At 43.5% G+C, this 27,583-nt stretch overlaps 1 protein-coding gene across 3 annotated transcripts in view; it reads right to left on the bottom strand.

Annotated features, from left to right (window-relative positions):
• Positions 1 to 27,583, bottom strand: part of sema6bb (sema domain, transmembrane domain (TM), and cytoplasmic domain, (semaphorin) 6Bb) — a 578,950-nt gene that overhangs the window by 270,381 nt on the left and 280,986 nt on the right. For all 3 annotated transcript variants that reach the window (XM_068016533.1, XM_068016532.1, XM_068016534.1), the window contains one exon: positions 9,236 to 9,296. In XM_068016533.1, coding sequence (XP_067872634.1) covers positions 9,236 to 9,296 — 61 coding nt within the window. The remainder of the gene's footprint in view (positions 1 to 9,235; positions 9,297 to 27,583) is intronic.

Below are 27,583 nucleotides of genomic sequence, written 5' to 3'. Positions count from 1 at the left end.
TGATGAAAGGTCACAGACCTGAAATGTTAACTCTGCTTCTCTCTCCACAGATGCTGCCAGACCTGCTGAGTATTTCCAGCACTTTGTTTTTATTTAATGCAAGGGAGTTGGAGTATAATAGTAAGAAGGTCTTGCAGCAATTGCATAGATTTTGGTGAGACCACAGCTGGAGTACTGTGTGCAGGTTTGGCCTCCATACCTAAGGAATGATATGCTTACCTTAAAGTGGGTGCAACAAAGATTCACTTGATTGATTGTAGGGATGAGAAAGCTGTCCTAAGAGGAGCCATTGAGCAGAATGGGCCTATAGTCTGCGAAGTTTGGAAGAATGAGAATTGATCTCACTGAAATGTATAAAATTATTAGAGGGCTTGACAGGGTAGATGGTGAGAGGCTGTTTCCCTGGCTGGAGAGTCTAGAACTAGGGATCATAGTCTCAGAATAAGGAGTTGGCCATTTCGGATTGACAGGAGGAAAATTTTCTTTGGAATTCTCTACCCCAGGGTACTGTGAATACTCAGCCGAGAAATATATTCAAGACTGAAATTGATAGATTTTTGGGCATGAAGGGAACAAGGAATATGGGGATAAGATGGGAAAGTGGAGTTGATGTAGAAGTTCACCCATGATCTTATTGAATGGTGGAACAGGCACGATGGGCCTTATGCCCTACTCCTATTTCTTATGTTCTTATATTTACTTTGGTGTTACTATGGGCTGTGTCAGGCCAGTGTGTTGGTAACAACAGCACTTGCATTGCCAACCCCACCGCTCGCATTCACTAGTTCAATGTAAAAGTGGCTTACGATGGCTCAAAAGATCCTGCGTGACAGGGCAGGGTCCCAAAGTACAGAACTGGCCACCATTCAGCCCACTCTGACACAGAGTTTGAAATGCTGGAATTTTCTGGGCTCTTTGGTGATGGGCTGGGAGGCGGGAAGGCTGTCAAAATGGTGCAGGAAGGCATGGAGGCGGGGGGGTGGGGGGTGGGGGGGCGGTGATGCCTGATGTCCTCCCATCGCTATGCCATTTTGCCAGCGATGGGAAAGTTGACCGATTGGCTGCCTGCCGGTTGCCCTTTGCGGCACTTAAATGGCCAATTAAGGGCCACTTTCTGCATCCGTGGGTATTTTGCCCACATCGGAGGGGCCCACTGCTGTGTGAGGAGACCGCCCCGTGAAACCTAGCTGCCTCCCAGTGGATTCCGGGGTAAGGAGGAGGGTGCCTCCTTTACGGGCACTTCATGGTCCACGGAGGGGCCCCCCGGCAGCAATGGCTGCTGCCAGGCCCTGCCTGCATGGCCCTGGCATCCCACAACGCCACTTCAAGGGCTCCCGATCAATGAGGCGCCCTCTCCCTCGACTTGAAACCTCAGCAACAGCCACTGCTAGCAGTGGCGCTGCTAAGGCTGCTGAGCTGCTGTCCCTCTGATTGGGCTGGCAGCTCTTGGGGATGGGCTGCTGTCCTCAATTAGCTGGCAGCGTCAATATGCCTCCCCAGGTCCTGCCGCCTGCTGAAGTGGGGTCTCCTCCCGCTTTTGGCTCCAGCAGCGGGACCTCGACCGCCTTCATAATTTTAGTGCACTGGTTAATGCATTTGCATCAATTTTATTTCTGTACTGTTTTAGCAAGTTATTCAAAATTAAGGTAGTGCACTGAAGAATTTTAATTCAGAGCAAATACACACGTGGAGAATAGAAACATCCACAATACACCAGATTTTTCTGTCAAAATAACGGCGAGGCTATTGAAGCTTGCAGATATGCTGTTTAATGCGAATCTCCAAAAGTTGCTGTCTGAGTTATGCCACTCCAACATTAGATTCATGGGAAGCGCATCTCACTGTCTGCCTCACCAAAGAATTGCATTGAATGGCGTAAAGTTGCTCTATTTGCACAGTAGATATGAACTGAGCTTGACATGGAAAGCTAAACCTCATCATTGCAAGCGTGAGTACCCTTTTAATAATGCGATAATTGTTAATTACTGCCAATCAGCCTCTTTGGCAATTTACAATTACAAGTGTGGATTAATTTATTGCTGGATATTTTAAAAAAACGTCAATTTTAAATTTTTTTAATAAACTTTTTCATTGTCTTTTTTTCTCTGTCTCTCACTCCAATCTTTCCTTTATATCTCTTTCTGTACCTGATTTGACATTGAATTCGTCCACTCTAATTCACACTTCCTTCTGTTTATTTCTTAATCTTTCTTTAAGGAGATACCCTGCTGTTTGCCATATTCACTCAGGTCCCAGATGCCCTATTTAACTCGCTGCGCCGTTATCTGTTTGCACTTGCAACAAAAATGTTTTGAGCTCTAGGGTACAGGGGCACATCTAATTAATGGCAGATGCCATTAAGGGTCCTGCTACAGCAAAATCTGGCCCATTGTTGCAGTCAAAGATGGATTACCATTCTGAGGTTCACATTGGAATGTATATTAGGTAGAGTGGAATGGACCTTGTTCTGTATCCAGATTATGTTGTACTTGACCTGGATGTTAGCCTACATGTTTCAATCCTAGTGCTAATACCCTTACCTTAATGAGGGAAAAATGGACCAAAAAGACAGGTATATGTGTCTAAACTATAGCAAATCCTAAAACTCATATCAGATAACTCATTCTACTACTCTCTTTTTCCATGTATGAATTCTGTCTTATGCCACTTTGTTAATGGTGCCTTTTTTTGGTTTGCACTTTTGCCTGTTATGGTTCCATTTACACTGTAACATGACTGCAACATACACTTCAGAATTCATGTTAACGTGAGTACCCGCTTGTATGATAGTGGAGCTGCAAGCAACAAAGCTGGGCAATGTTGTCACTGACAGGCTGTTGCTATGGTAAGTCTTATTGAAATAAAGCCGTTGCTATGGGAAGTCTTATGGTATTAAGCTTATCTCTGCATCCACACATTTTTTCAAGAATAACAGGTTTTATTCAGTGCTGAACTCAGGCAGCCCATGATAATTAAAGACAATGCCTTTTTATTTTTGCCTCTGTTGGCTGGCAACTGGACTTCTCCCCACAATTCCATTGTTGCTATGTTACAATGGCTTAGTGACATCACCCAGTGGTTTATACCATTTATCTTCAATTTTCTATCTATAAATCCGAACAAAATCTCATTTCTAAAGCCTAAAATCACAGCGAGGGCACTTGATGTCTCTCTGTGAAATACATTTTTGCTTTTCATTTACCAGGCTGTATCTTTGTTGCAAAAACCCACTACATATCTTCGCAAAAATTAGAACTGTATTTCAAATACAGGCCTTGGGCATCCTCAATTTCTACCCTGTGAGGTACATCATGGAGTACAGCAGATTCATCTCGTCAATAACATTTTTACACTATGTCTTGTAAATTTTAACAAATACCAAGCCGATACAGGTCACCATTCCAGGATAGTAGATTAGGAATTTTGCATCTCCAAACCTCAAAGGAGTTCTGTGTGAACTTAGAAAAGTCAATTTTGCAATAATTCATCCCTAGCGCCCCTTCATGTGGCTTCCACATAAAACTAATCCCATGGTAATTTGTTTTTGTTTTTACAGTTGATTTGAACCTGGTGGGAAATACATCACATTGACAACTTTCGTATTGTTTTTAGAGTCAATGCTTCTGAAGTTAGAGTTCCAAGAGACTTCAAGTTAATTGAAGAAGCATGACAAAATTGAGAACTTTCATTAAAAAAATGCATTGTGAGAAATTCAAGAATGGTTTCTTTCTTATTGACTTTCCTTCTTCTATTTTCTTTATCCCTCATTTCTACACAGATCATTTCAGTTCGTTTCTACAGCATCTTTCTTACACAATCTCACTGCTTGTTGATTATATGGCTGTTGATCCTCTGCATTTTCCTCTCTTGTTGCTCCTAAGCTACACATTGACGTACACATTTGCCTTCTCCCTGTATCCTCAATGGGCTGAAATTAAAGCTTATTGAATAGTCAGTCTCCTACTTTTTTTTCCCCCTAGAGGACTTCAAAACTTGTGACTCTCATCAGTCTCTCAATCCCTATAGGCTTTTAAAACTTAAGCTTAATGTCAAATGACCACTACTTTCTGATTTCCTATTTCTTTTAATTGTGGTGGTGCCTTACATTATGTACCTCATCTTTCACCTAGCCATCCCAATATATAAAAGGAGGCTTCTTCACCTGATAGGACAATGACTTTTCCAGAACTAATCCTAATTATGCTGCATAATCAATTGACAGAGTAGGGATGTGGCTTCAATGGGGTGAGACAGATAATGCTCTTTATATTCTCACCACCACTGGTTGGCACTGTACCTAATAACTGTTGGTAAAACTCATCAATATGAGCGAGACTTAATTGAAAGACAGTCACTGTATCCACTTATGGTGATGTGAGTGGCTCTACTGCCACGCGATATGGCTGTTTCCTCAATCCTTTTCAATCAAATTACGCCAATTTTCTTGGATGTCAGTCATTGAGTATTTGGATAAAATCTGTCTGATGATATTACTTTGACAATTGGCAAAAGCTTCTCTCTTTGTGCCATGCAAAAAAAATACATGCTCACAAAGAAAGCAAAAAGGAGTTTTCTAGTAAGAATTCTTGCTGCATAACTGAAGGATGAGATTGGGAAACAGATCAGTCAGCAATGCCATGAAACAACAGAGTGCATCCAGAACAGGATTTGTAAGCAGGAACTAAGGCTGTTTGGTAGATGTAGACAGAATTTCAAAGTCAGTCTTTTGTCAAGCATTGGTGGTGTGGTGGTGCTGGGGGTTCTTCATAACAGAGGGAAGCCTTGGAAGTTCTAGATGTACTGAGTCCAAGAATATACGCTCAATGGGAAGTTGTTGCAGGGGGTGGGGGGGCGGGGTGCGTTGCGGGTGGTGGGGTTGCTACTTGGAAAGCAATAAACAGAGATGTGAAGATGAATATTCTGGAATTTGGTTTATGACCTTCGGGGATCAGTAAACATCTATATAGAACTCATCTTTTAGATATTTAACGGACATGATCCATGACAGGTTAATGTGTGCACAGAATAGGAAAAGACTGATCCTGCTGTGATGAATTGCCTTTTCTAGCACCATGTTTTCTTATGTTATATTGAGTAGGTGTGAAAGAAGAAGTCAGCTACACTAAACCTAACAGTAGTCAAGAGAGATTGTGGCCCACAGGGATATCCATCTGGAGTTAGGTAGCTTCTTACTTAAGAGAAAACATATTGTAGACAAGGTGCATTTGTCAGATATTACCTGAAAGTGGTACCAAGTATGTCGATCCATCCCCTTTTAGTCTGTTTAATTTTCAGCCTCATTGATATAATTAACCTATGGTTCAGATTTCAAACAGCCTGACAATGGTGACAAGGCATCAATAAAAAATAGGCAAGCGTGTTATAAAAGGGAAGGTTTAATAAGGTCTTGAAGTGGCTGATGTGAGGGAACTGGACACCTCTAAGTCTCTATGAGGCCTATTGCTCCCAAACTGAGATGGCTTTTCTCACAGCTTCCTTGCACTCTTAGTTAGGATATCAAAAAAAGCATTCTTGCTATAGGCAATGCCTGTTTAACCTCCTTTCTCTGTTGCAGGCTTTTTGTTCATCATGTTATTTATATTTTACTGGTCACTGTTCCTCTGAATTCCCCCCACATATCCTTTCTAAGCTTCAATTAAAGCATCCTCTCCTCTGCATTTTCACATTGCTAAAATTAAGATTCATTGCATCATCTCCTCTCATTAATTCTATCCCAGGGCCTCAAGACTATGGAGCTATTTACCTCACTCAGCGTTTCCTTCCTTCTACAATCCACTTCAAACCCAAGCTTGTATCACTAGCCTTCTCTTCTGCTCTTTGAATTCAAATGGCTGGCCCAGTTGAAATGGAACTGAAATGCTAAAAAAATGTCTGGTACTATAATACAAACAAGCCCAGTATTTGTACCTATCCATTGTTATAATATATTGGTGGAATAGCTAATAGAAATAAAGATGTTTACAGCACAGAAGGAGGGTATTCATCTCACGATGTCCATGCTGGCTGTTTGTTATAGCCACACGTACAGTCAGAAGCACTATAAAAATTCTTCCTCACATATGAAGCCTATTTCTTATTGTAAGCAACGGACATCAAACTATACAAATATCAAAGGTCGCAATGTCCATTTCATAAGCTCTACGGGGCTTTAATCTGGCCTCAGTCAGAGATGCAGCTGACAGAGATATGTGAAAAATTGATGCATTGAAACAATTTTTGTCCTTTCAACGTGTACTCCATGCTGAGGATGTGAGAAATAAAAGTACAAAGCAAATCAGGGAGCTGCCAAACGAAGCAGAGATATTCCATTTACTCAGCAAGAGCCAGATTGGAAGAACAAGCAACTCTTCATACCTAACACCCTAGGGTTTCATTCATCTATAATATTATTACTTCAAATTTTTGTTATTTTGACAGCTGACACCAGTGGATGGGGATGTTTAATGGAGATGTTTTTCAGTACCAAGAATCGATTCTGACTTTATTTAAATCAGTGCTGCTGGGCTTTCTTGACTGAGGATCGTATGCAAATCATACAACCTGATTTTCACCAGGGTGTGCCAATTACAATTTCAATTGCATTTGTAATGAGCTTATTGACTCAAATGTTCATTTGTGATAAATTGTTAACAGAATGGCTCAGGTGACAAGTGTGCTGCCCAGCATGGAATGGAGCTACACAAACTAAGTACCTGGATTTAATTCCTGTTCTGCTAACAGTTGGTTGATATTAGGAGAGCAATGTTGGGGCAACAATTGGCCTCCGTCCTTTGGGTTAGGGAGGGGAAAAATAAGCCATGACATCTACTAAGTAGCTCTCAAAAGAAAACTCTTATTTGGTGCAATTGTGGTGAAACAGTGGCGCAGTGGTTAGCACCGCAGACTCACAGCTCCAGGGACCCGGGTTCGATTCTGGGTACTGCCTGTGCGGAGTTTGCAAGTTCTCCCTGTGACCGCGTGGGTTTTCGCCGGGTGCTCAGGTTTCCTCCCACCACCAAAGACTTGCAGGTTGATAGGTTAATTAGCTGTTGTAAATTGCCCCTAGTGTAGGTATGTTATAGGGAATATGGGATTACTGTAGGGTTAGTATAAATGGGTGGTTGTTGGTCGGCACAGACTCGGTGGGCTGATGGGCCTGTTTCAGTGCTGTATTTCTAAATATAAATATAAAAAAATATATAACATCCCACTTAGCTTCTTAGTAGCTACATGTTTACAGTTCCTCCCTTTGAGTTCTGAGCTCAAGGTGAGGGATGTTGATGCTGAGGAAATCAAAAGTTTCTACATCAGCACCTAGTATTAGCATTAAGTGCCCCCAGGTGACTGAGTATAGATAACTTCAGAGTAAATCTCCCTTCTACTATGACCCAAAAAGGTGTTTCACCCACTTTCTAAATCAGTATATGTTGTATTTTCTATTTCCCACATCGGTCACGCTTTGTGTCTCTGAGCGGAAAGATCAATTTAATGCTGAATTAGGAGATCATTTTGTGCTATGGTATCAGGCCCACTATGATAGGGTTAAGACCACCCAAACTCATTCTACTTGGGAACCTCGTTGTTACAAGAATAGACTTTCATTCACTGCTAGTTTAACCTACTGAAGCTTGCCATGTAGGCTCACACATGACAAACTTGATCAGGTTCTTCAATGAAATAACTGAGAGGTTTGATGAAGGTAGTGCAGTTGGTATTGTGTATATGAACTTTCAAAAGGCATAAAATGCCATATAATAGACTTGTTGGCAAAATCGAAGCCCATGGGATAAAAAGGGGCAGTGGCGGCATGGATAAGAAATTAGCTGAGACAGAAAGTAGAGGATAGTGGTGAATGGTTGTTTTTCAGACTGGAGGGAGGTATACAGTGGTGTCCCCTTGGGGTTGGATCACTGTTCTTTTTAATATACATTAATGACCTGAACTTGAGTATAATGGTGTAATTTCAAAGTTTGCACATGACGCAATACTAAGAAATGTAGTAAATGGTGACAAGGATAGCAGCAGACAGCAGGACTTAGACAGACTGCTGAAATGGGCAGATAAATGGCAGATGAAGTTTAGTGAAGAGAAATGCAATGCATTTTGGAAGGAAGAATGAGAGGCACTACAAATAAAATGGTACAATTTTAAAAGGGGTACAGGAGGAGAGACCTGTTGGTGTACGTAAACACAGCTTTGAAGGTGGCTGGACAAGTTGAGAAGCATATGGGATCTTGGGTAAATTGAAATATAAAGTACAAAAGCAGAGAAATTATGCTACACCTTATAAGTTACTGATTAGGCCTCAGCTGGAGTATTATGTTCAATTCTGGGCACCACACTTTAATGTGAAGGCCATGGAGAGGGTGCAGAGGAGATGTACTAGAATGGTACCAGGAATTTCAATTCTGTGGAAAGACTAAAGAAGCTGGGCTTGTTCTCGGTACAGCAGAGAAGGTTACAGGGAGATTTAACAGAGGTGTTCAAAATTATGAAGGGAGGAAATAGGAAGAAACTATTCCGACTAGCAGGAGGTTCAATAACCAAATGACACAGATTTAAGATAATTAGCAAACGAACCAAGGGGGAGATGAGTGGAATTTCTTTTACTCAGTGAGTTATGATGATCTGGAAAGCACTGCCTGAACGGGTGGAGGAGGCAACTTTCAAAGGGAATTGGAAAATGAAAAAAATACAGGAGTATATGGAAGGAGCAGAGGAGTGGGACTAATTGGATAGCTCTCTCGAAGAGCTGGAAGAGGCACAATGGGCTGACTAGCCTTCTTCTGTGCTATAACATTCGATGAAATTTGTCATTTGGGTAAGTTATGGAATCATGCACCAGCATGAGTCAGCACCTGATGAGAAGACTGAGCAAAAAACTATCAATCCCACTAAAATCACACCATTTGTTAACTAATCATGGAAGGGTTTGTGGTCTTGATATTCTCATCAGAGTCCTTGGTGACAAGGGATGAAGACTGCAGAAAGTGGAGATGTGTGGAAACAATGCTATCTGTAATCTAATAGCACCAGAGAAGGAATAGTTTCAATTCATGCCACAATAATCATTTCAACACTTAGTTAATAACCACAAAAATTGGTGGTATGAAGAAAATAGTCAGTCTTTCAGATTATCATCACATTATTACTCTATACTGGCAAACATTTTTGTGCTTTTTGGGACTTATATTTTACCCAGTGTCAGAGTTGATTATGTTGATTCTGTACCTACCTTATTATAAAGCATCTCGTCTGCAGCTGGTGCATCTAAATTCACACTGTACAGGTGATCCCTATGAATGAAACAAGAGCCTCATTAGCTTGTGGAAGAACTAATACAATATTTACATCTGATTACTAACGCTGCATTAGAGACACTTTGAAAGCATTCTAATATGCAGTACTTTATAGCCCTAAAGTGATGGTTAAGATGTCCTCATTTGATGGCTAACATTTCCTTCAGTATCATTATTGCTGTAGAGCAGTTGATGGGATTTTGGTCAAGGGGTAGCTTGAGACATTACAAATTGTTCTTTACTCCTCGCTTCCCACTTGTTTTCACTACTCCAGTCCTGAAGGTACTAATTCTCACTGGGGTGCAGCTCCATGAGTACAGGAAGCCCTCTGGCTTACTTAAGTTGCTATTGCACAAGTGAGACTATGGACAGTGAGTGCAGCAGGGTATTAGAATAAAGAGGGCATCATAAGAAAGTCTCATCTTGTCCTCACACAGTATTCGGCCTCATACATTTTTCAAAAAGATAACTGGAAGACAAGCAGAAAGAGGACCAAGGCTGATTTTGAAGGTCCCAAATTTGAAGGGTGTCAAGGCTAATCATAAGTCTCTAAATGTTGCCCAGTTGAGATCAGTGAACTCAGCACAGACCTGGGACTGAAACTGGTATTTCCATGGGCTGGTAGGCTCAGTAACACACAGGGTAAAGGATCTACTCACTGAGCCACTGGGAGAGACTGTGGCCCCAATAATTATGGGGGTGAGTGTTGGTGTTGGCCCAGCAATCAGGAGGGAGGGGAGACAAGGAAACATTGCGTGTTTGGAGGGGAGGCGTCAGCTGGTCGACACATAAGATTTGCTTGGGTGGGGGGAAGAGGGTAGCACTCCTACTCCTCCTGGCCTATAAGCAGCTCTCTATAAAGCTCTTACCTGCTGGATCCATCTGCAATCACCTCTCTTTAGCTGCCAGATTCGCCTTGCCCTGGGAAACCTGCCCTGCCAGAATTAAATTGAAAGGGATACCAAAATGTGGAGAACAGAACCTCATAATTATGTACCCGCCTGTTCAGAGCAGGTTACTTGGACTCCCCCAAACCCACCATGGTTAAATGGAAACAGGCGCGATTGCGACAGCTTGGTGTCGATTTACCAATTTAAACCCCGACCACCAACTCCCACCCCTTGAGGTGGTTAAAATTCTCTGCTTCCTTTTTTCATGATATTTTCAAAGTATATTCGTCACATAAAAGATCTGATATGAAGTTCATGTTTCTAAAGGTTCAAAAACATTACTTTTCCAAAGGTTGAAGACAAAACATAATTCCATCATTGGATTTGATTAGTATGATTCCAGCTGTCAGCATTCAGGTAACTTAATTTGGAACTATTATTTTGGGCTGAGCAGTGTATTAGAAATTGACCTTTCATCTCTGGCACCTAGGTTCAAATTTCACCTAGGCTGATGTAACGTTCCTATATAAAATGAACTGCAGCAGTGTCACTCCAGTTCCTAGTGGAAAGGGGCTTACATCACAAAATAGCCTCAAGTATCCTTATACTACCCTGTCCAATTCTTCCAGGTCAAGTATAGCACCGTTAGATGCAGAGCAAAGTACCCTCTGCAATGTCCCATCAAAAGCTCCCTGGTCAGATATATCACAGGTAGATGCACGAGAAGGTTCCTGTTATTCTGACCCAACAATGCAAATCACTGCCAACTGAAGAAGACTGAACCTGTGACATTTTCTACACCAGCCATCCTATGGCTGTTTCTGCATGAGAATTTCCATTTGGTGTTGAATTATTTTGTGCAGTAAGCCCATGGCCATTAGGAACTGGATGGATACAGCCCAATGCAAGTGTTCTCCAATTCTCAACACTGCATCCAGATTTTTAGGCACAACAGGAACAGAATTATTTTTCTGGTCTTTTAATGGCAATACTTTGAGCTTTCTCAAAAAACAAGACCTGCTCTGTATCATCTCTTTCGTTGCATGAGTTTTGATAGCACGTATGTCATATTAAAAATTGAAAAGCTACTCCAATTGCTGATACTTAGAAATGTTGCACCTGATGTCAGGAACGATGGTTAAATGAGTTGGGACTTTAAATTCTGAAGCTTAAGGAAGAAAAATACTGGTGAGATTTTGGCATTTCCTTGGGCCCTGATTCTTGCCACTGGTTTCTGCCAATTTTGAGATTGGATGTATTTAATGAGATCAACAGGAGTCTTCAACTTTTTTTTGACATTGGCAAAATAGGCACAATTTTGATTGCAATTTTCGGGTTTGCCAAAAGATGAAATACCAGGCCATATTTCAAAATGGAGCTACCTGAATGCTGACAGGAATGAATGGGTGGTCTAATTGCATTCATCATTATTACCACTGGATTACCAGTGGATTACCACTGACCAGAAACTTAATTGGACTGGTTACAAAAGTAGGTCAGAGGGTTAAGAATTCTGTGGTGTGACTCACCTCCTGACTCCCAAAGTTTGTCCAACATCTAAAAGGCACAAGTCAGGCGTGTGATGGAATGTTCCCCACTTGCCTGGGTGAGTGCAGCTCCAACAACACTCAAGACGTTCGACACCATCCAGGACAAAGCAGCCCGCATCCAACGCCTTAAACATCACTCCCTCTACCACTGGCGCATAGTGGCAGCAGTGTGTACCATCTACAAGATGCATTGTAGCAACTTGCCAAGACTCCTTCGACAGCACCTTCCAAACTCCTGACCTCTACCACCTAGGTGAACAGGGCAGCAGCTGCATGGGAAAACCACCACCTGCAGGTTCCCCTTCAAGTTACATGCTATCCTGATTTGGAATGATATCACCATTCCTTCACTGTCGCTGGGTCAAAACCCTGGAACTCCCTTGCTAAACAGTACCATGGGTGTACCTACGCTATGTGGACTGCAGCTGCTCAAGGCAGTGGCTCAAGGGCAATTAGGGATGGACAATAAGCTAACGCTGCTCACATGAAAGAATAAAAACAATCCTGAAAGCCCTGACACGTAGCAGCCTGAATGCCAGCCCCAAGAGTCCATTCTTGGAGATAGACCACAGAAGCTGTGCGTAGTTGTGATGTTCCTTGAATATTCTCCTCATGTGAATACCCATGAGTTTTGGTTCCTGCTGCTCTGAAACTTCTCCTCAGCCTCCACTGGGAAGGTGGCAATCCTGGTTCACTCCCCTTCCTCTGTGCAGGGTGCACAAGGAAGCAAAGAGTGTGTGGCTGGCGTGTTATTGCGCCTTCCCTCATGAGTTAATTGAATTTCTTGTGGTACTGGACTGCAATTTTGAGGATGACAGGGCTGGCATTTAATGCCAGTACCAATTGTCTCCACATGGCAAGGAGATATCTTTTTGAGCTTTCCTTCCTTGAAGATCCAGCAGTATCTCTTTCTCTCCTTCACTAAATTCTCCTTGAGGAAGATGTGAAGGTTGGCTTTACTGAAATTGTGCTTTCTTCTGTTGTTCCTCTTCGTAATGCCTTGGTCCCATCACATGAGCCATCCAGTGCAGCTATCTGACAGTCTTCTCAGTGAGCCAAGCATTTTCCTAGTTATCTGCTGCAATCTTCAATTAAATTTGCCTTTTGAAAGACTGCATTCTAATTTCCAATCACCCCAGCACAGTACTCCCGTTTTACTCCACATTTGCACTGGAGACTGCCAATCAATATTTAAATGAGCTGACTGAACAAATTTTGGCAGATTTGGCTGCACAGAGTATCAACAAGTGCAACTCCAGACTTTGGCTCAAATCCAGTGCAACTTGCCGTGTGGAATTCTCATCCCCTATACATGTTAACTCATCAAGTTACATTTGGCCTGGTGTTCGATTCAAAACCTGCCAAAAATCAATCTACATCTTTCAATTAATTCAGTGCAAAGTGTTTCTCAGAAATAACTTTCAGTAGTCACTTGCTGATCCTGACACATAAAAGTAGTATGTTGATGTCAGTTTTGGCTTAGTTTGCAACATTCTCACCTTGAAGTCCGAAGTTTGTGGGTTCAACCCCTATGCCAGGACTTGAGCACCTAATCTAGACTGGCACTTTAATACAGTACTGAGGGATTACTGCACTGTTGGAGTTACTGTCTTCTCAGATGGATGCAAAAGATTCCATGGCATTACTGAAAACAAGAGCAGGGGAGTTCTACCTAGTGTCATGGCCAACACTCCCACAACCAATGCCACCAAAAACAGATATACAGGCCATTCAACTCACTGCTGTTTCTGGTGCCTTGCTGTATACAAAATTGGCTGATGCATTTGTCTACAAAACAACTTGGCTGTGAAGGGCTTTGGAACACCTTGAGGCAATGTTCCCTCTCATTTCTCTTTGCTGTGCGCAGCCTGTTTGTTATACTGAACGGCCTCCTTAAGATTACTGCGTGGCCACGAATGTGCGTATCTTAAAGGGAATGAGGCTTGTGTGTGGCCTGTGTGGTACATTCTGGATTGCTGTGTGGGCCACGCACTCGCACAGCTTAGACGGAACACAGCCCTGATGTATAAATGCAAGTTCATTCTTTCATCTGCTCTGCTTCTTGTAAGATCTTATTACTGAAAAAATGTTTTCCCTCACTACCTCATATCTACACTACTGTTCTGCATTGTATACTTGCCCCAATCTACTGTCAGATCAACACCCTCACTCCACTCCCTATGTAGCTGCTCATACTTGCTGTGGCATGGTTCTATAAGCACTGGGCACCCACAAGTTGATCATCTTGATGTATGGGTATAGGTTGTGAGTGGCTGCATGATATATCACAGTCAAAGCAAATCTTGGTGCTCACTTGATTAACTGTCTCTGTCAGTACTACAGCTATGAGCACAAACCAGGGATTGAACCTGTGACCTTCCTGGTTGCCTAATTCCTGCAACGGATAATACATTTATTAACTGACTTATCGGTCCAGCTCCAGGCAGAACAACACTTCAAATGTCTATAAACTCCAGAAGACTGGGTACGATGACGTCAGGCTGGGATATGTGACTTCACCTTGATTTGGGTACGATTAATAACCTTTTGTACTTTCTTTGACTGAAACACAAAGACTTTTAGTTATGAGAATTTGTGGCCTGCCTTGGGCTGTAATGGGTTAGATTTTTGCTGAGCTCATATTGACTGCTCACCATTAAAAAGAGACCTTCCTTGTCCATTGTGTTGGCAGGACTGCAACTGAGTCCTTGCTGGAATGAATGATTTAGGGCTTTCGTTATGAACTTTCTGCCTGATTGCACAAGTGGAAATGTGTCACCCTGAAAGCACTATTGTATAATCTTCTTCATGTGGCTGCATCAAAAGGAAAGTGTAAATTGACTTGCAGATGTGAGACTGATCACTATCTCATGGATAGCAATAGAACTTTTCTCAGAAATTCAAAGGTCATATAACTTGGCCTTTAGTTCAATTCAGTCTCATTAAAAGCCATTTGAAGTTTGAAAGCATTTAAATAAATAGAGTTGAGTATTTATTTCTAGGTTAATTTAAGAGAGGAATAATAGGTGACAAAACAAGTATTTGTCAGACAGGAGATGAATGTATCCCATTAAACAAGTATGCTGTTTTATTGAATGGATACATAAAGCAAACAGAACTGCTCTGACAGCCTTACTTTGGCACACTTTACAATGCTTTGACACTAATGTGGCATTTTACCGATTCATATCAGGGTTGCCACCTGCCCAGTTTTGGATCTTTCGATCATCGTGTTTGAGCAGAGTTTCTGAGAATTTTTAAGTGTATGTACTATCACATGGAGGAATCAGTCAGAAGGTTCAAATTTTCATCACAAGCAAAGCAAACATCAGAACTCAAACTAGAATTCCCCATGCTGCAGCAAACCTAATTCACCCAGAGAATCTTGATGAGGGAATGGTTTTCTGCAGTTGCTGTGTGTAAAGAATTTCTGTGGTCATTACTTCTAAAGAAATCATAAACATGCTATTCTTTCCCCATAATTTTTTCACTCTATCTGTCCTGTCAGGTAGATATAAAAATCCCATTTCTAAAATGATCAGGGGAGGTATTCTCCGTGTCCTAGCCAACATTTATTCTTTAACCGACATTACTAAAAAATAGATCATCTGGCCATTATCACACTGCTGTTTGTGGGAGCTTGCTGTGCACAAACTGCCTACCTATGTTATAACAGTGAATACACTTCAAGAAGTACTTAATTGGCTGTGTATCCCTTTGGGATGTTCTGAGGTTGTGATAAGCACCATATAAATGCAAGTTGGTATTTCTTTCTGTACAAGCTGGGATAAGTAGAGGAATAGTGATTTCTTGATTTTATCAGGGACATTAAAGAGGTGGGATTGGGGAAACGGGAGGTACAGAATGAAAGCAACGTGCTTCCGCAGCAGAAGGCAGCATAGGTCCTGAGAGTGAGCCAACTTTGTCAGCCCGGGATTGCCAGAGGCTTTAAACTTGGCAGCAGGACGCCTGCCTTCCCCTGTCAGAAAATTAGAGCCACTGGGAAACATATGGCTACAAACGCACTACTTTTTGTCTGAAATTGTAGTGGGCTACTCAGAAAATAGGCTCTCCTCATGCAACAGCATAGAAAATAGTTGTGAGATAAGGTTAAAGACAAATTGAAAATTTTATAGCAGACTCAGGTAAGAAAAAGGAAACGGGTACAGAAAATGGGGAAAACACAGAGCTAAATTTATAAATAATTGTACCAAGAACCCATGGACCCATTTCCAACCTGAGGCAGCACCTTTGACTGACAAGCACCTCCAGCACATATCCTGGGGTAAATCATGGGGTCAGCGCATTTAAATATCTTCTCGTGTTGGTTGAGTGGTGGTTCTGTGTAAAACAGGAATACTGTGCTGAATGGAAGTTGTAGGCATAGCCTTTCAGAAGCCTGTGGAATTACCTGCGGAGTAGCAGGTTAACTGCAAACATTTTGGCAGGCTGCTGTAACATGCCAGGAAATGTGTAGTAGATGGCTCATGTGAAATTTTGTGGCACTTTTAAACAATGTCTTCCATTTGAGGACCTGGCAGCAGCACCCAAGGAAGGGACTGCAACCGTAGAAGGATGAACATAAGAACATGAGAAATAGGAGCAGGAGTAGACCATATGACCATGTCTGATCTTCGTCTTCAACTCCACGTTCCTGCCCACTCCCAATATCCCTTGATTCCCTGAGAGATCTGGGGACAGATTTTCAAAGACCTGCGGGCTTGGAACCTGGTACAGACGGGACTTCAAAATCGCGGAGTTGGAGCTTGTCTTGGGATTCCAATGCCTTCAGGACAGTTTTGAATTTTCGAAGGGCCAGCGGTGGGGAAGGAAGAGGAAACGTGCTCGCCACCAATTAAGGAGCTTGTTAAGGGGCCTGCGCAGTCGCGATTAGAATTTTCAATCTTTAAATCAGGTTCACGCAGGGACATCAGAAACTTTCTCTCCATTTAATTTAAGCTGACCTTTCTTGGACCTACTTGTGCTGGTTCGAGTGCTCTACCCCCATCATCGAGCCTGCATGGCCACTTCCATCTCCATGGATGCTGCTGGCCCTGTAAGGAGTTGCCTGCTCTCATCGGCAAGGCAACGGCAGCTCCTCACAAGGCTGCTGCCTGCCTTTGCCACTGGTGCCAGGAAGGCAACTCCTGCCTCCTGGAGGTGCACGGCATCCCTAATTGGGCACCGAGCTCGCCTCCTGCCCAGTTAGAGCATTTACGTTTAAAAATATTGTCGTGAGAGCGATGCAGCTCAGGTGTGGGGTTGGCACCCAGAATTCATCTGGGTGTCGGGTTCTCGACCCCACTTTGAAAGTCCTGTCCCAAAAATCTGTCTATTTCAGCCTTAAATATATTCAATGGTGAAGCATCGACAACTCTCTGGGGTAAAGAATTCCAATGATTCACAACCATTGTGTGAAGAAATTTCTCCTCATCTCAGTCCTAAATGATCGGCCCTGGAGGAAATGAGCAAAGCAAACATCAGAACTCAAACTAGAATTCCCCATGCTGCAGCAAACCTAATTCACCCCGAGAGTCTTGATGAGGGAATGGCTTTCTGCAGTTTCTGTGTGTAAAAGAACTTGGGACAATTTCCTGTAGTCGTTACTTCTAATGAAATCATAAACATGCTATTTCCCCATAATTTTTTCGCTCTATCTGTCCTGTCAGGTAGATATAAAAATCCCATTTCTCAAAGGATCAGGGGAGGTATTCCCTGTGTCCTGTCCCTGTAATGAGAAGCTTTTTATTTATGTTGCCTGATGCAACATAAATGAAATGCGTGGAGTCCAGTTAGTTGAAGATCTCAAACAGGTTTATTACAGTCAACTATTATATACAGTGCAGAGCTAACTATTTACAAGACCTACTTCTAGATGTTACAGTTACAGTGACTCTGGCTCAGAGTCGCATAACTGAGTCCTGGTACTTGGCTCATTCGCATGCTAAGATCTTAAAGGGACATCACTCTAAAAGGCAATGACACACATTCTCTTTCTTTCCAAAGATAAGTCTCGTATGCTAAAAGTAAGAAACACATAAAATTAGATATCAAAATTATTTACACATGGATAAAGATTGCGAAATTTACAGATATAGAGGCTTAAAAGTCCATAACATCTCAGTGGGTTGATAGCTGTTGCTCCGGGAGTTTGCGTCTCATCTGTTGCTGTTCTTTCTGACGTTTCTCCCTCTCTGCATTCAGTTTCTGTTGCTCTGCCTTCAGCCTGCTAACATACTCTGTTGCTTTTCTCAGGATGACTGCTTTTGAGGCCTTGTCAATCTTGGAAAGTTCTGGAACCTCATCTCGAAGATCCAATGGACAATGCTTCAACTCATTCCTCCTCAGGACATTGCGTATTCTTTGCTTTTCCTTATCCTCCGCGTCTGAAAGCTTGGGGCGCAAGGTGAGGAATTGTTGGGGGAAGAGCACTTGTCTCATGGAGATACCTGTCCATTCTGGCTCGTTATGGTGCTGGCAGTTCTCTGGAGAGCAGAAGTGAAAGTATGGCATAGCTGTGCTGTTGCTGGATTTCCAGCCTGCACCATTTGATGTTGGTCAGAGTCTGCGAGCGGGTTCCGGTCCTTGGAGATTTCTGCTTGGCAGTGCTCTCGTGGATGGTTATGATGTTGTGGTCCTAGCATGCTGGTAGTCCTGTCACTGCTGGTCTGCTTGTATTTACTAGGTAGAATGTTCGTGGTTTCCATGAAGACTTGCCATATCGGTATTGCTTGTTAATGTGCCACTGCAAGGGTTGGCTGACCCATTATATTACGATAATTTGGCAGTCGTTGGTTGTATCATTGATTTCCAGCAAATCCGGTATATATCTGACGATTCGGACTGGTATGATATTTGCACTAGCTCCGGTGTCAATCTTGACCCTGAGTGTATGTTTGCCAGCTTTCTTTGGGCACATGATGTTCATAGCGGCGAAAGTTTCCAGTTGTTGGACTTCATCCAGGTGATGTGTCAGGTTCACAATGTGGAATGCCTGTTCATCTTCTGTTTGAGAACTACTTCTTCCTGAGTCTCATCTCAGGGCTGCTTTGCTGTGGACCTCGTGTATCGGCTTGCATTTATGCCGGTCTCTGGCACTTTCTTTGCTGCCATTCCCCTGTTTTCTGCTTGCTTGTGTTCTACCGTGACTTCTGGCTGCGTCTTTGGAGCCAGAATTCCTGCATAGGTGGGCCCAGTATCCTCTTGCACCACACGCCTTGCACAGGTCATGAAATGCAGGGCAATGTCACCGTGAGTGGGACAGACTGCACTTACCACACAGCTTGCTTGCTCTTTTTAACTTGGTCATAGTGCCGAATCTGTTGGTTGCACCTAGTGCTTGCAGGTGTTATTGTCCAGCTACAATGGCATTGTATTTCCTGCCACCTTCCAGCAGTGCATCAATGCTGTGACCTTTTTTTTTCCCCCAAGAAGTCTTTCTGAAATACTTCAATGGGGGTTGATACACTCACCAGCTCCATTATTTGGTCTGACAGCTCAGCTTCTGAGAAATCGCATTCGTTGCCCTTACTACAGCATCTGCTGACAAACTGGTCTATTGAATCCTGTGGCTGTTGCCTGTAGGACATCAATTCTAGGCGGTGAATTCAGAAATTCATTCTCAATCGAAACTGATCTTCCAGCACTTTCCATATTTTTGTGGGATCTTTCTGGTCCTCTTCAGATATGTCTGAGGTATTGATTCTGTGTAATCTCTCATTTCCAATTGTTATTATTTTTACAGCCTCTTTTTTTGGTTCCACAATTACTTGGACTGTAAAGCATAACTGCATTCTGTGTTGGAACAATTTGAACTTGGATACGATACACAAGGCTTTCCAGTTCATGCTGGGAAAATTGGTATCCATGTTCCTGCTGTTCATTTGCTTTAAAACCTGCTTGAAGACCTGCTCCTCTGACTCTGTACTGCTTTCCCTTTACAAACAATTCGCTGTTCTTTAGACTGACTAGTTTGATTGACAGGATCAGCTTGTCTGTTTATCTGGCTTCCAGCACTCTAGTCTGTCTGTTTATACAACTGTGCATCAGGCATTTCAAGTGCTTTTTTCACTAGGGTTTGTTTATATAGCCATTCAAGAGGCAATTCTTCAAGCTTGAATGGTTTTTATGAGTTATTTTTAAACTTCAGCTGAGTGACTGGAAGCTCTTCATGCTGGAGTGATTTAATGGGTTCTTTTTATAGCTTCAGCTGTGGGCTGCATGAATGGAGGATTCCCGTGCTTTTTGCTGTTGGAAGCCTCCTGTAATGGCACAGACCTCGATCAGCGTGGGATGGGAGCCATTGAAAACAACTGATCAGCCTAAGATAGGGATTGGGTTTTCCCTGTTCTTTTCTTTCACCGAGCCTTAGAAAAAAAATCAACTTTGAAAGCACCTCAAAGCGTTTTTTTGTTCAACGGGGATTCTGACTCACCCGATCACAGTGATTGATTTGCTGCCTGTCGGTCAGCGCTCTGCCTTCTACAGCCTGAGATAAGCATTTTCTTCGCTGTTTGAGCATTTCTTTGAAACTTTCTTTTTTCTAGCTGTAAGAAGGTAGTTTTTTTAAAAGCTGTTTTCCTGTGGTCTTCAGTCTTAGATTCTGTCTTCTCACCACAGTGTCAACATGTAATGAGAAGCTTTTTATGTTGTCTCATGCAGTACGTGGAGTTTCGGTTAGTTGAAGATCTCAAATAGGTTTATTACAGCCAACAGTGGCGCAGTGGCGAGCACCGCAGCCTCACAGCTCCAGGGACCCGGGTTCGATTCTGGGTACTGCCTGTGCGGAGTTTGCAAGTTCTCCCTGTGTCTGCGTGGGTTTCCTCCGGGTGCTCCGGTTTCCTCCCACATGCCAAAGACTTGCAGGTTGATAGGTTAATTGGCCATTATAAATTGCCCCTAGTATAGGTAGGTGGTAGGGAAATATATAGGGACAGGTGGGAATGTGATAGGAATATGGGATTAGTGTAGGATTAGTATAAATGGGTGGTTGATGGTCGGCACAGACTCGGTGGGCCGAAGGGCCTGTTTCAGTGCTGTATCTCTAAACTAAACTGTTGTATACAGCTATTTACAAGACTTACTTCTAGACGTTACAGTTACAGAGTGATGCTGGCTCTGAGTCACATGACTGCATCCTGGTACTTGGCTCATTAACATGCTAAGATCTTGAAGGACATCACTCTTAAAGGCAATCAGACAACAGGCCCCTTATCCTGAGACTGTGCCCCCAATGTTTTAGATTCCCTAGCCAGGGGAACAACCTCAGTGTCTACCCTATCAAGCCCCTTCAGAATCTTGTATGCTTCAATGAGGATACAGGTTGGGAAAGGAAATGGTATGCAGTCTAGTGAGAGTGTATGACATGGCCTTCTGCAGTGTTTCGTGTGGGCCTGGTGAATGGTATGAAGTGGATCCTTTAACAACACTTTAAGGAAAGAACACAGAGAGTCAGTTTCATTTCCAGCCTTACTGCTAGAAATAGTTTGAATTAGGAGGGCACCTAGATCTGGATCCTGCATTCCTGACTAGAGCCTGGCTTCGATCAATTACTGTCACACAAATAATTCGTAAGTACTTGGTAATATATGAACAATAATTACTAAGCTAAATGAAAATTCTATTAGGAAAGTAAAATGCCTCAAGTTAATGAAGCATTTTTATGGATTATTTTGGAAATGCAATATGACCTTTATTCCCAGTCTGATTAGGCCCATACGTTCCTACTTGATTTAAGTATTGATTTCAATTCAGTTATTTAAAACACCCAAGAATAGCAATGCTGTAACATTTTATATCAATTAAGTTATCAAGCATAACTTGGGGCACAGTTAACAGCAACTTGCTCTTGTATATTGCTGTAACAACGAAACGTCTCAAGGCACTTCACAGACACATAGGAAAAAAATGAATGCCAAGCCAAAGAAGGTGGTATTTGGAGGGGTGACCAACAGCTTGGTCAAAGATGGGGGTTTTAAGAAGGGTCTTAAACTAGGAGAGGGAGGTGGAGAGGCACAGGGGTTTAGGAAGGGAATTCCAGAGAAAGGCACGGCTTCACACATGTCCAGAAACAGAAGAATAGAGAAGTTAGGGGGCTGTAAGGGCTGACGAAGGTTACAGAGCTATGATAAAGGCAACCTGCGGCGAACTGTGATCAACTGACAGATCTGAGATATATTGTTTGTCTGTATAACTTTCTGGTTGGAGGAAAAAAACACCTCTGCTCAGGCATGCAAGGAACATGTAGAGCTCAACTCCCTGGTGTACAAATAGGGGTTAAACGGTAATGCTAATGAAGAGTCAATGAGACAGTTGGTCCTTTGCAAACAGTAAAAAAGTTAAAAATTAGCAATAAAAACAGAATACTGCATCTGCAGTATTTTGCTTTTATTAAAAATTAGCAAGCCCGATTGCTTTTTTAAAAAACATTTTCCAGCTCTGGGACCAACTTGTCACTCACTAAAGGTCACAAATTTTAATCTTTACCCCCTTCCCACCATCCCATAGACCAATGAAATTAGTTTGACCCTACTCCCCGCTGTCCCCCGCACTGAGGAACTTAGCTGCTCCCCCCGCCCCACCAGTGTTCCGCCTTACATCGGAAATCCGACGGCATGGGGGTGCTGGCCACCGACTGCAATATTGGAGCTGAATGGCCAGTGGGACCAGGTAATTCATTAATTCGTTCATTTACATTTATTAACATATTTAAATGGCGGTCTCATTGCTGCGCGGTGGGGAGGGCGGCCACGAGGCCTCGCCGCTGCTGGCAATATGGGGCTGGGCCTTCCCAGTGTCGAGGCAGGCCTCTCCTGGAGGCATTTTCCAGCTCCCCACCCCACACCAAGACCCCTGCCGTTGGGGGGGGGGGGGGGGGCGGGGGGTCGTTAAAATTCAACCCTTTGTTTCTTGCTCTCCGCAATGTGTGCTGATTTCCATATGCAGCAATTGAGAAACAAAGAAACAGCTTTGTGCCTTGGAGTTACTTGAATGCCCACTTTGGAGTCAATTAAGACAACAGTGACTGGAAATTGTTCATCCCAACCACTTTCAATTTCATCTCCTAAACACGTTGACCCACATTGAATTGAATTCCACAGGTAATTCTCCCCTATTTTGTGTAAGTGGCCATTTCATGTTCAGGAACTTATGTATTGTGACCCAGATTTCCCACTTATTCCCTGCTGATTTTTCACCTAATCTGGGGCGAGAAGGGTGGGTGAAAAATTCCTCAGGATCAGGCTATGTAGCATGCCCACCTGCTGCCGTGTCCATTCCAATTCCTGGTTCCTGGGCCTGGACTTGTTCAGTATACTCGTCCAACAGGCGTATTTAAATGGCATACAAGTGAGGGAAATATGGTCTTCAGGGTACTGCCCTCTATTTGTGTCATTTAAATGCTGGGCACAAGGGGCGTCAATTATGCCCAGGCATTTGTTGTTCCAAGATTGGCAGAAGGAATTCACAAATCATTTACTCTGCCAGGCCCTCTGCAAATAGTCACAGAGCATTACCTTGCACAGGCTGAAGAAGGAACTATAAAACAAAGAAAAGTCATTTCGATTTTGCAGGCAACAAAGAGGCTGCTTGCTTCCTACACTGTGGTAGGCCTCCCAAGCACTGTAACAGCAAATCTTCACTGCCTGTCTGTGGCTAAGTGTAATGCTCCCAAGGCTGGAAGGTCCCTTGGGCCAGGGGCATATCCCACTTCAAGATGCACCTCAAATAAAGCAGGGCAAAACGTCTGCCCTGACAGCTTGCTGCAATGCTACTACAGTTCAACCTGTCCAATCCAGGCCTCACCGAATAGCCTCACTCAAACTGCTTTCCTGCATGGTCCACTGGAGAGCATTTATGTGCAGGAGTCTTTGCTGAATTTTCAACTTTCCCTAGACCTGTGGTTTATCAGACCCACCGGCCGTCCATGTCTCTGCTTTAAGGATGTCTGTAAACGCAACATGAAGTCCTGTGACATTGACCACAAGTCGTGGGAGTCAGTTGCCAGTGATCGTCAGAGCTGGCAGACAGCCATAAAGGCGGGGCTAAAGAGGGGCGGGTCAAAGAGACTTAGCAGTTGGCAGGAAAAAAGACAGAAGTGCAATGAGAGAGACAACTGTGTAACAGCCCCAACAACCAATTTTATCTGCAGCGCCTGTGGAAGAATCTGTCACTCTAGAATTGACCTTTATAGCCACTCCAGGCGCTGCTCCACAAACCACTGACCACCTCTAGGCGCTTACCCATTATCTCTCGAGACAAGGAGGCCAAAGAAAAAAAAAATCCCTACCATTGACTCTGACTGTAAGGGCCCTATGAATATTTAATTGATTCTCAGGATGTGGACGTCGCTAGGAAGGCGAGCATTTATGGCTCATCCCTGAGAAGGTGGGTGGTAGGCTGCCTTCTGAATCCTGTTAGGGTGGGAGTTCCACTATTTTGATCCAGCGTCAATGAAGGAACGGCAATGTACGTTCATGTCAGGATGATGTGGGACTTGCAGGTGATGGTGTTCCCATATGCCTGCTGCTTTTGTCCTTCTAGGAAAATGCAGGTTTGGGGAACTTTATTATCAGTGCTTGATGCCGATACAAAGTACTGGTAAATAGGAAGGTATTTACATTCTCGGCACAAACAACCCTCTTTTTAACAAGCACAAAATTCACTGGAAAAAAAAGAAGCCTTGGCGAGTTGCAGCAGGGCATCCTGCACACAGAGCACACTGCAGTCACAGCAATTTTTTTTTTATTCCTTCATGGGATGTGGGCGTCGCAGGCTAGGCCAGCATTTATTGCCTGTCCCTAATTGCCCTTGAGAAGGTGGTGGGTGAGCTGCTTTCTTGAACCGCTGCAGTCCATGTGAGGTGGGTACACCCACAGTGCTGTTAGGAAGGGAGTTCCAGGATTTTGACCCAGCCGACAGTGAAGGAACGGCGATATAGTTCCAAGTCAGGATGGTGTGTGACTTGGAGGGGAACTTGCAGGTGGTGGTGTCACCATGCATTTGCCACCCTTGTCCTTCTAGTTGGTAGAGGTCGCGGGTTTGGAAGATGCTGCCTAGGGAGCCTTGGTGCATTGCTGCAGTGCATCTTGTAGATGGTACACACTGCTGCAACTGTACGTCGGTGGTGGAGGGAGTGAATGTTTGTGAACGGGGTGCCAATCAAGCGGGTTGCTTTGTCTCGGATGGTGTCGAGCTTCTCGAGTGTTGTTGGAGCTGCATCCCTCCAGGCAAATGGAGAGTATTCCATCACACTCCTGACTTGTGCCTTGTAGATGGTGGACAAGGAGATAGATACACATCACAAAGGAAACCTTAATTTGAGGGGAAATGGAAAATGTTTCACTGGTACAGTATGGGGCACACTTCTGAGACTGGGGCTGAGGCACATTACAGGGTTTGAGTAGATTATTCTGCATCTAACCTGACGCAGGAGTGCTCGACGCTGATGTAAAGTGCTACAGGAAAGTGTTCCACTCCTGGCACTAACATCCCTCTATTTGACAAGCACAAAATTCACTGGAAAAGAAATATGAAAATCAATAATTGAAATGATCCCTGATCTGTACTTCCTTTGAGAACCAGTGACTTGGTTGCGTTACTAACACAAGAGGACGGAGGACAAAACCACAGCAATGCACTTAAATCACACTGGAATGACGCGGAGTCAACAAGTGCAGGTTGCAACTTAAAATGCAGGCGATGGAACTTGGGAGAGGTTTGTAAATGATTGCTGGAGTAAGGAGGGTGAGGAACATTTTTATAAAACCTGTGTTTTGTTTCCTAGATTGGAAATGTCATTGAAACAGCTCTGAGAATGTCACATTCAAATCCAAAATAAACAGGATGCCTGAGTTTGTTATTATTAGGAAGGCAAACATCTCAGATGTGACCTCCACCCTCAGCTAAAGAAATAATAATTAATCTTTATATAGAGTCGTTCTTTTATTATTCATTAGTGTTAGCTTGGGCTGAGTTGTAGAACCTTTGTCTATGGGTCAGAAAGCCATGAAGTGAAGTCCCACTCCAGACATTTGAGCACATAATTCAGGCGGACATGTCAGTGCAGTACTGAGCGTGTGGTGCATTGTCTGCCTTCTTTTGGATAGAACATTGAACCAAGGACCCATGTGTCCACTCAGGTAGATGCAGGGAAGTTGTCCCTGTCTCTTGGTTGATACTTATCCCTTAACCAACATCCCTAAAGTGGACTATTTGCTCATTTATTTCATTGCTGTTTGTAAGACCTTGCGGTGTGTAAATTGACTTCTGTTTGCCTACATTACACAGATTTGGCAGCATAGGTACAAGCCATTTAACACAACTGGTCTGTGCTGATGTTTAGGTTGCACATGAGCCTCGTCAAACTCCTCTTCATCTAACCCTTGCAGTATAACCTTCTATTCTTTTGTCCCTCAGGTGTTTATCTAGCCTTCCATTAAATGCATCTATGCTATTTGCTGCAACTACTCTTTGTGGTAGTGATTTCTACATTCTAACCACTTTCTGGGCAAAGTTGTTTCTCCTGAATTTCTTATTGGATTTATTAGTGACTATCTTATATTTATGGCCCCAAGTTATGCGCTAGAATTTAAAGCCCCTGCACCCCCCACAAATACCCCAGGAGTGGGCTAGGTGGTGGTGGTAGGGGTACAAAATAGGGTGGGATGTGGGGGGGTGCTATGCCCATTGCCTACCCCACCCCACTGCTATTTTACCAGTGGCAGGGGAGGTGCAGATAACTCACCTGCCCTTAGGCCAATTGCAGCCCTTAAGTGGAAGATTAATTGCCATTTAAGGGCCCCTTCTCGCTACCCCTGGTATTTTACCAGCGGGACATGGGCACTTTGGCACCTGAGGAGGCCACATAGTAATACATGGTGGTCTCCTTGTGAGCTGGGGAGGCCCTCCTGATCGGGCACTCTGTTCCCCATGGAGGGCCTCCCAGCAGCATGGGCCGCACCACCAGCACCGCCCCCCCCACCCCGTCCTACACTCTGACCCCCTCACCTCGCCAGGGCCTAGTTGATTGTTCCTAGCGAGGCCTGACCCCCACTTACCTTTTCTTGGGCCTCCACCATCGTTGCTGGTCCTGGCTGGGTGCCATCCCAGCAGTGACCACAGCTCCCAGTGACACTGCTGGAACTGAAGAGCTGCCGGCCCTCTGATTGGCTGGCAACTCTTGGAAGCAGGACTTACTGCTTCAGAGGAGCGGAAACTCCAACTGAAGCCAATTAAAAGCCTGAGCAACGCCAAAATAGCAGTGTGGCTTTCAGGCCTGGCGGAGGCGGTCTCCACTGCCTCACCGATAAATTCTAGCCATGGTCTTTCCTAAGGGTGGAAACATCTCCTCTCGGTATACCGTATTCCATAATCTTAAAGACTTCTATCAGGTCACCCCTCAGTCTTTTTTTCTGGAGAAAAGAGCCTCAGTCTGTTCAAATTTTCTTGATAGGTATAACCTCTCAGTTCTGGCATCATCCTTGTAAATCTTTTTTGCATCTTCCCCAGTGCCTCTATATACTTTTTATAATAATGGAAACCAGAACTGTGCACAGTGATCTAACTACAAAAGTGAATACCTATCGATCTAAGGAAGGATATACTTGCCTTGGAGGTGATACAGTGAAGGTTCACCAGATTGGTTCCTGGATGAGAGAGTTGTTCTATGATGAGAGGCTGAGTAAATTGGGTCTCTGGAGTTTAGAAGATTGAGAGGAGATCCCATTAAAGCATACAAGATTCTGAACGGTTTGACAGGTTAGACTCTGAGGGTGAATTTTTGTTTATGGGTCCCAATCCTGCCATCGGGTGGAAATGTAGGTCGGAAACCCACACATGCTGGTGT

This window comes from Heterodontus francisci, chromosome 36 (genome assembly GCF_036365525.1).
Source record: "Heterodontus francisci isolate sHetFra1 chromosome 36, sHetFra1.hap1, whole genome shotgun sequence".
Lineage (NCBI taxonomy): Eukaryota > Metazoa > Chordata > Chondrichthyes > Heterodontiformes > Heterodontidae > Heterodontus > Heterodontus francisci.
Note: the sequence above shows the minus strand (reverse complement) of the source record. Positions and strands in the feature narration are given on the sequence as shown.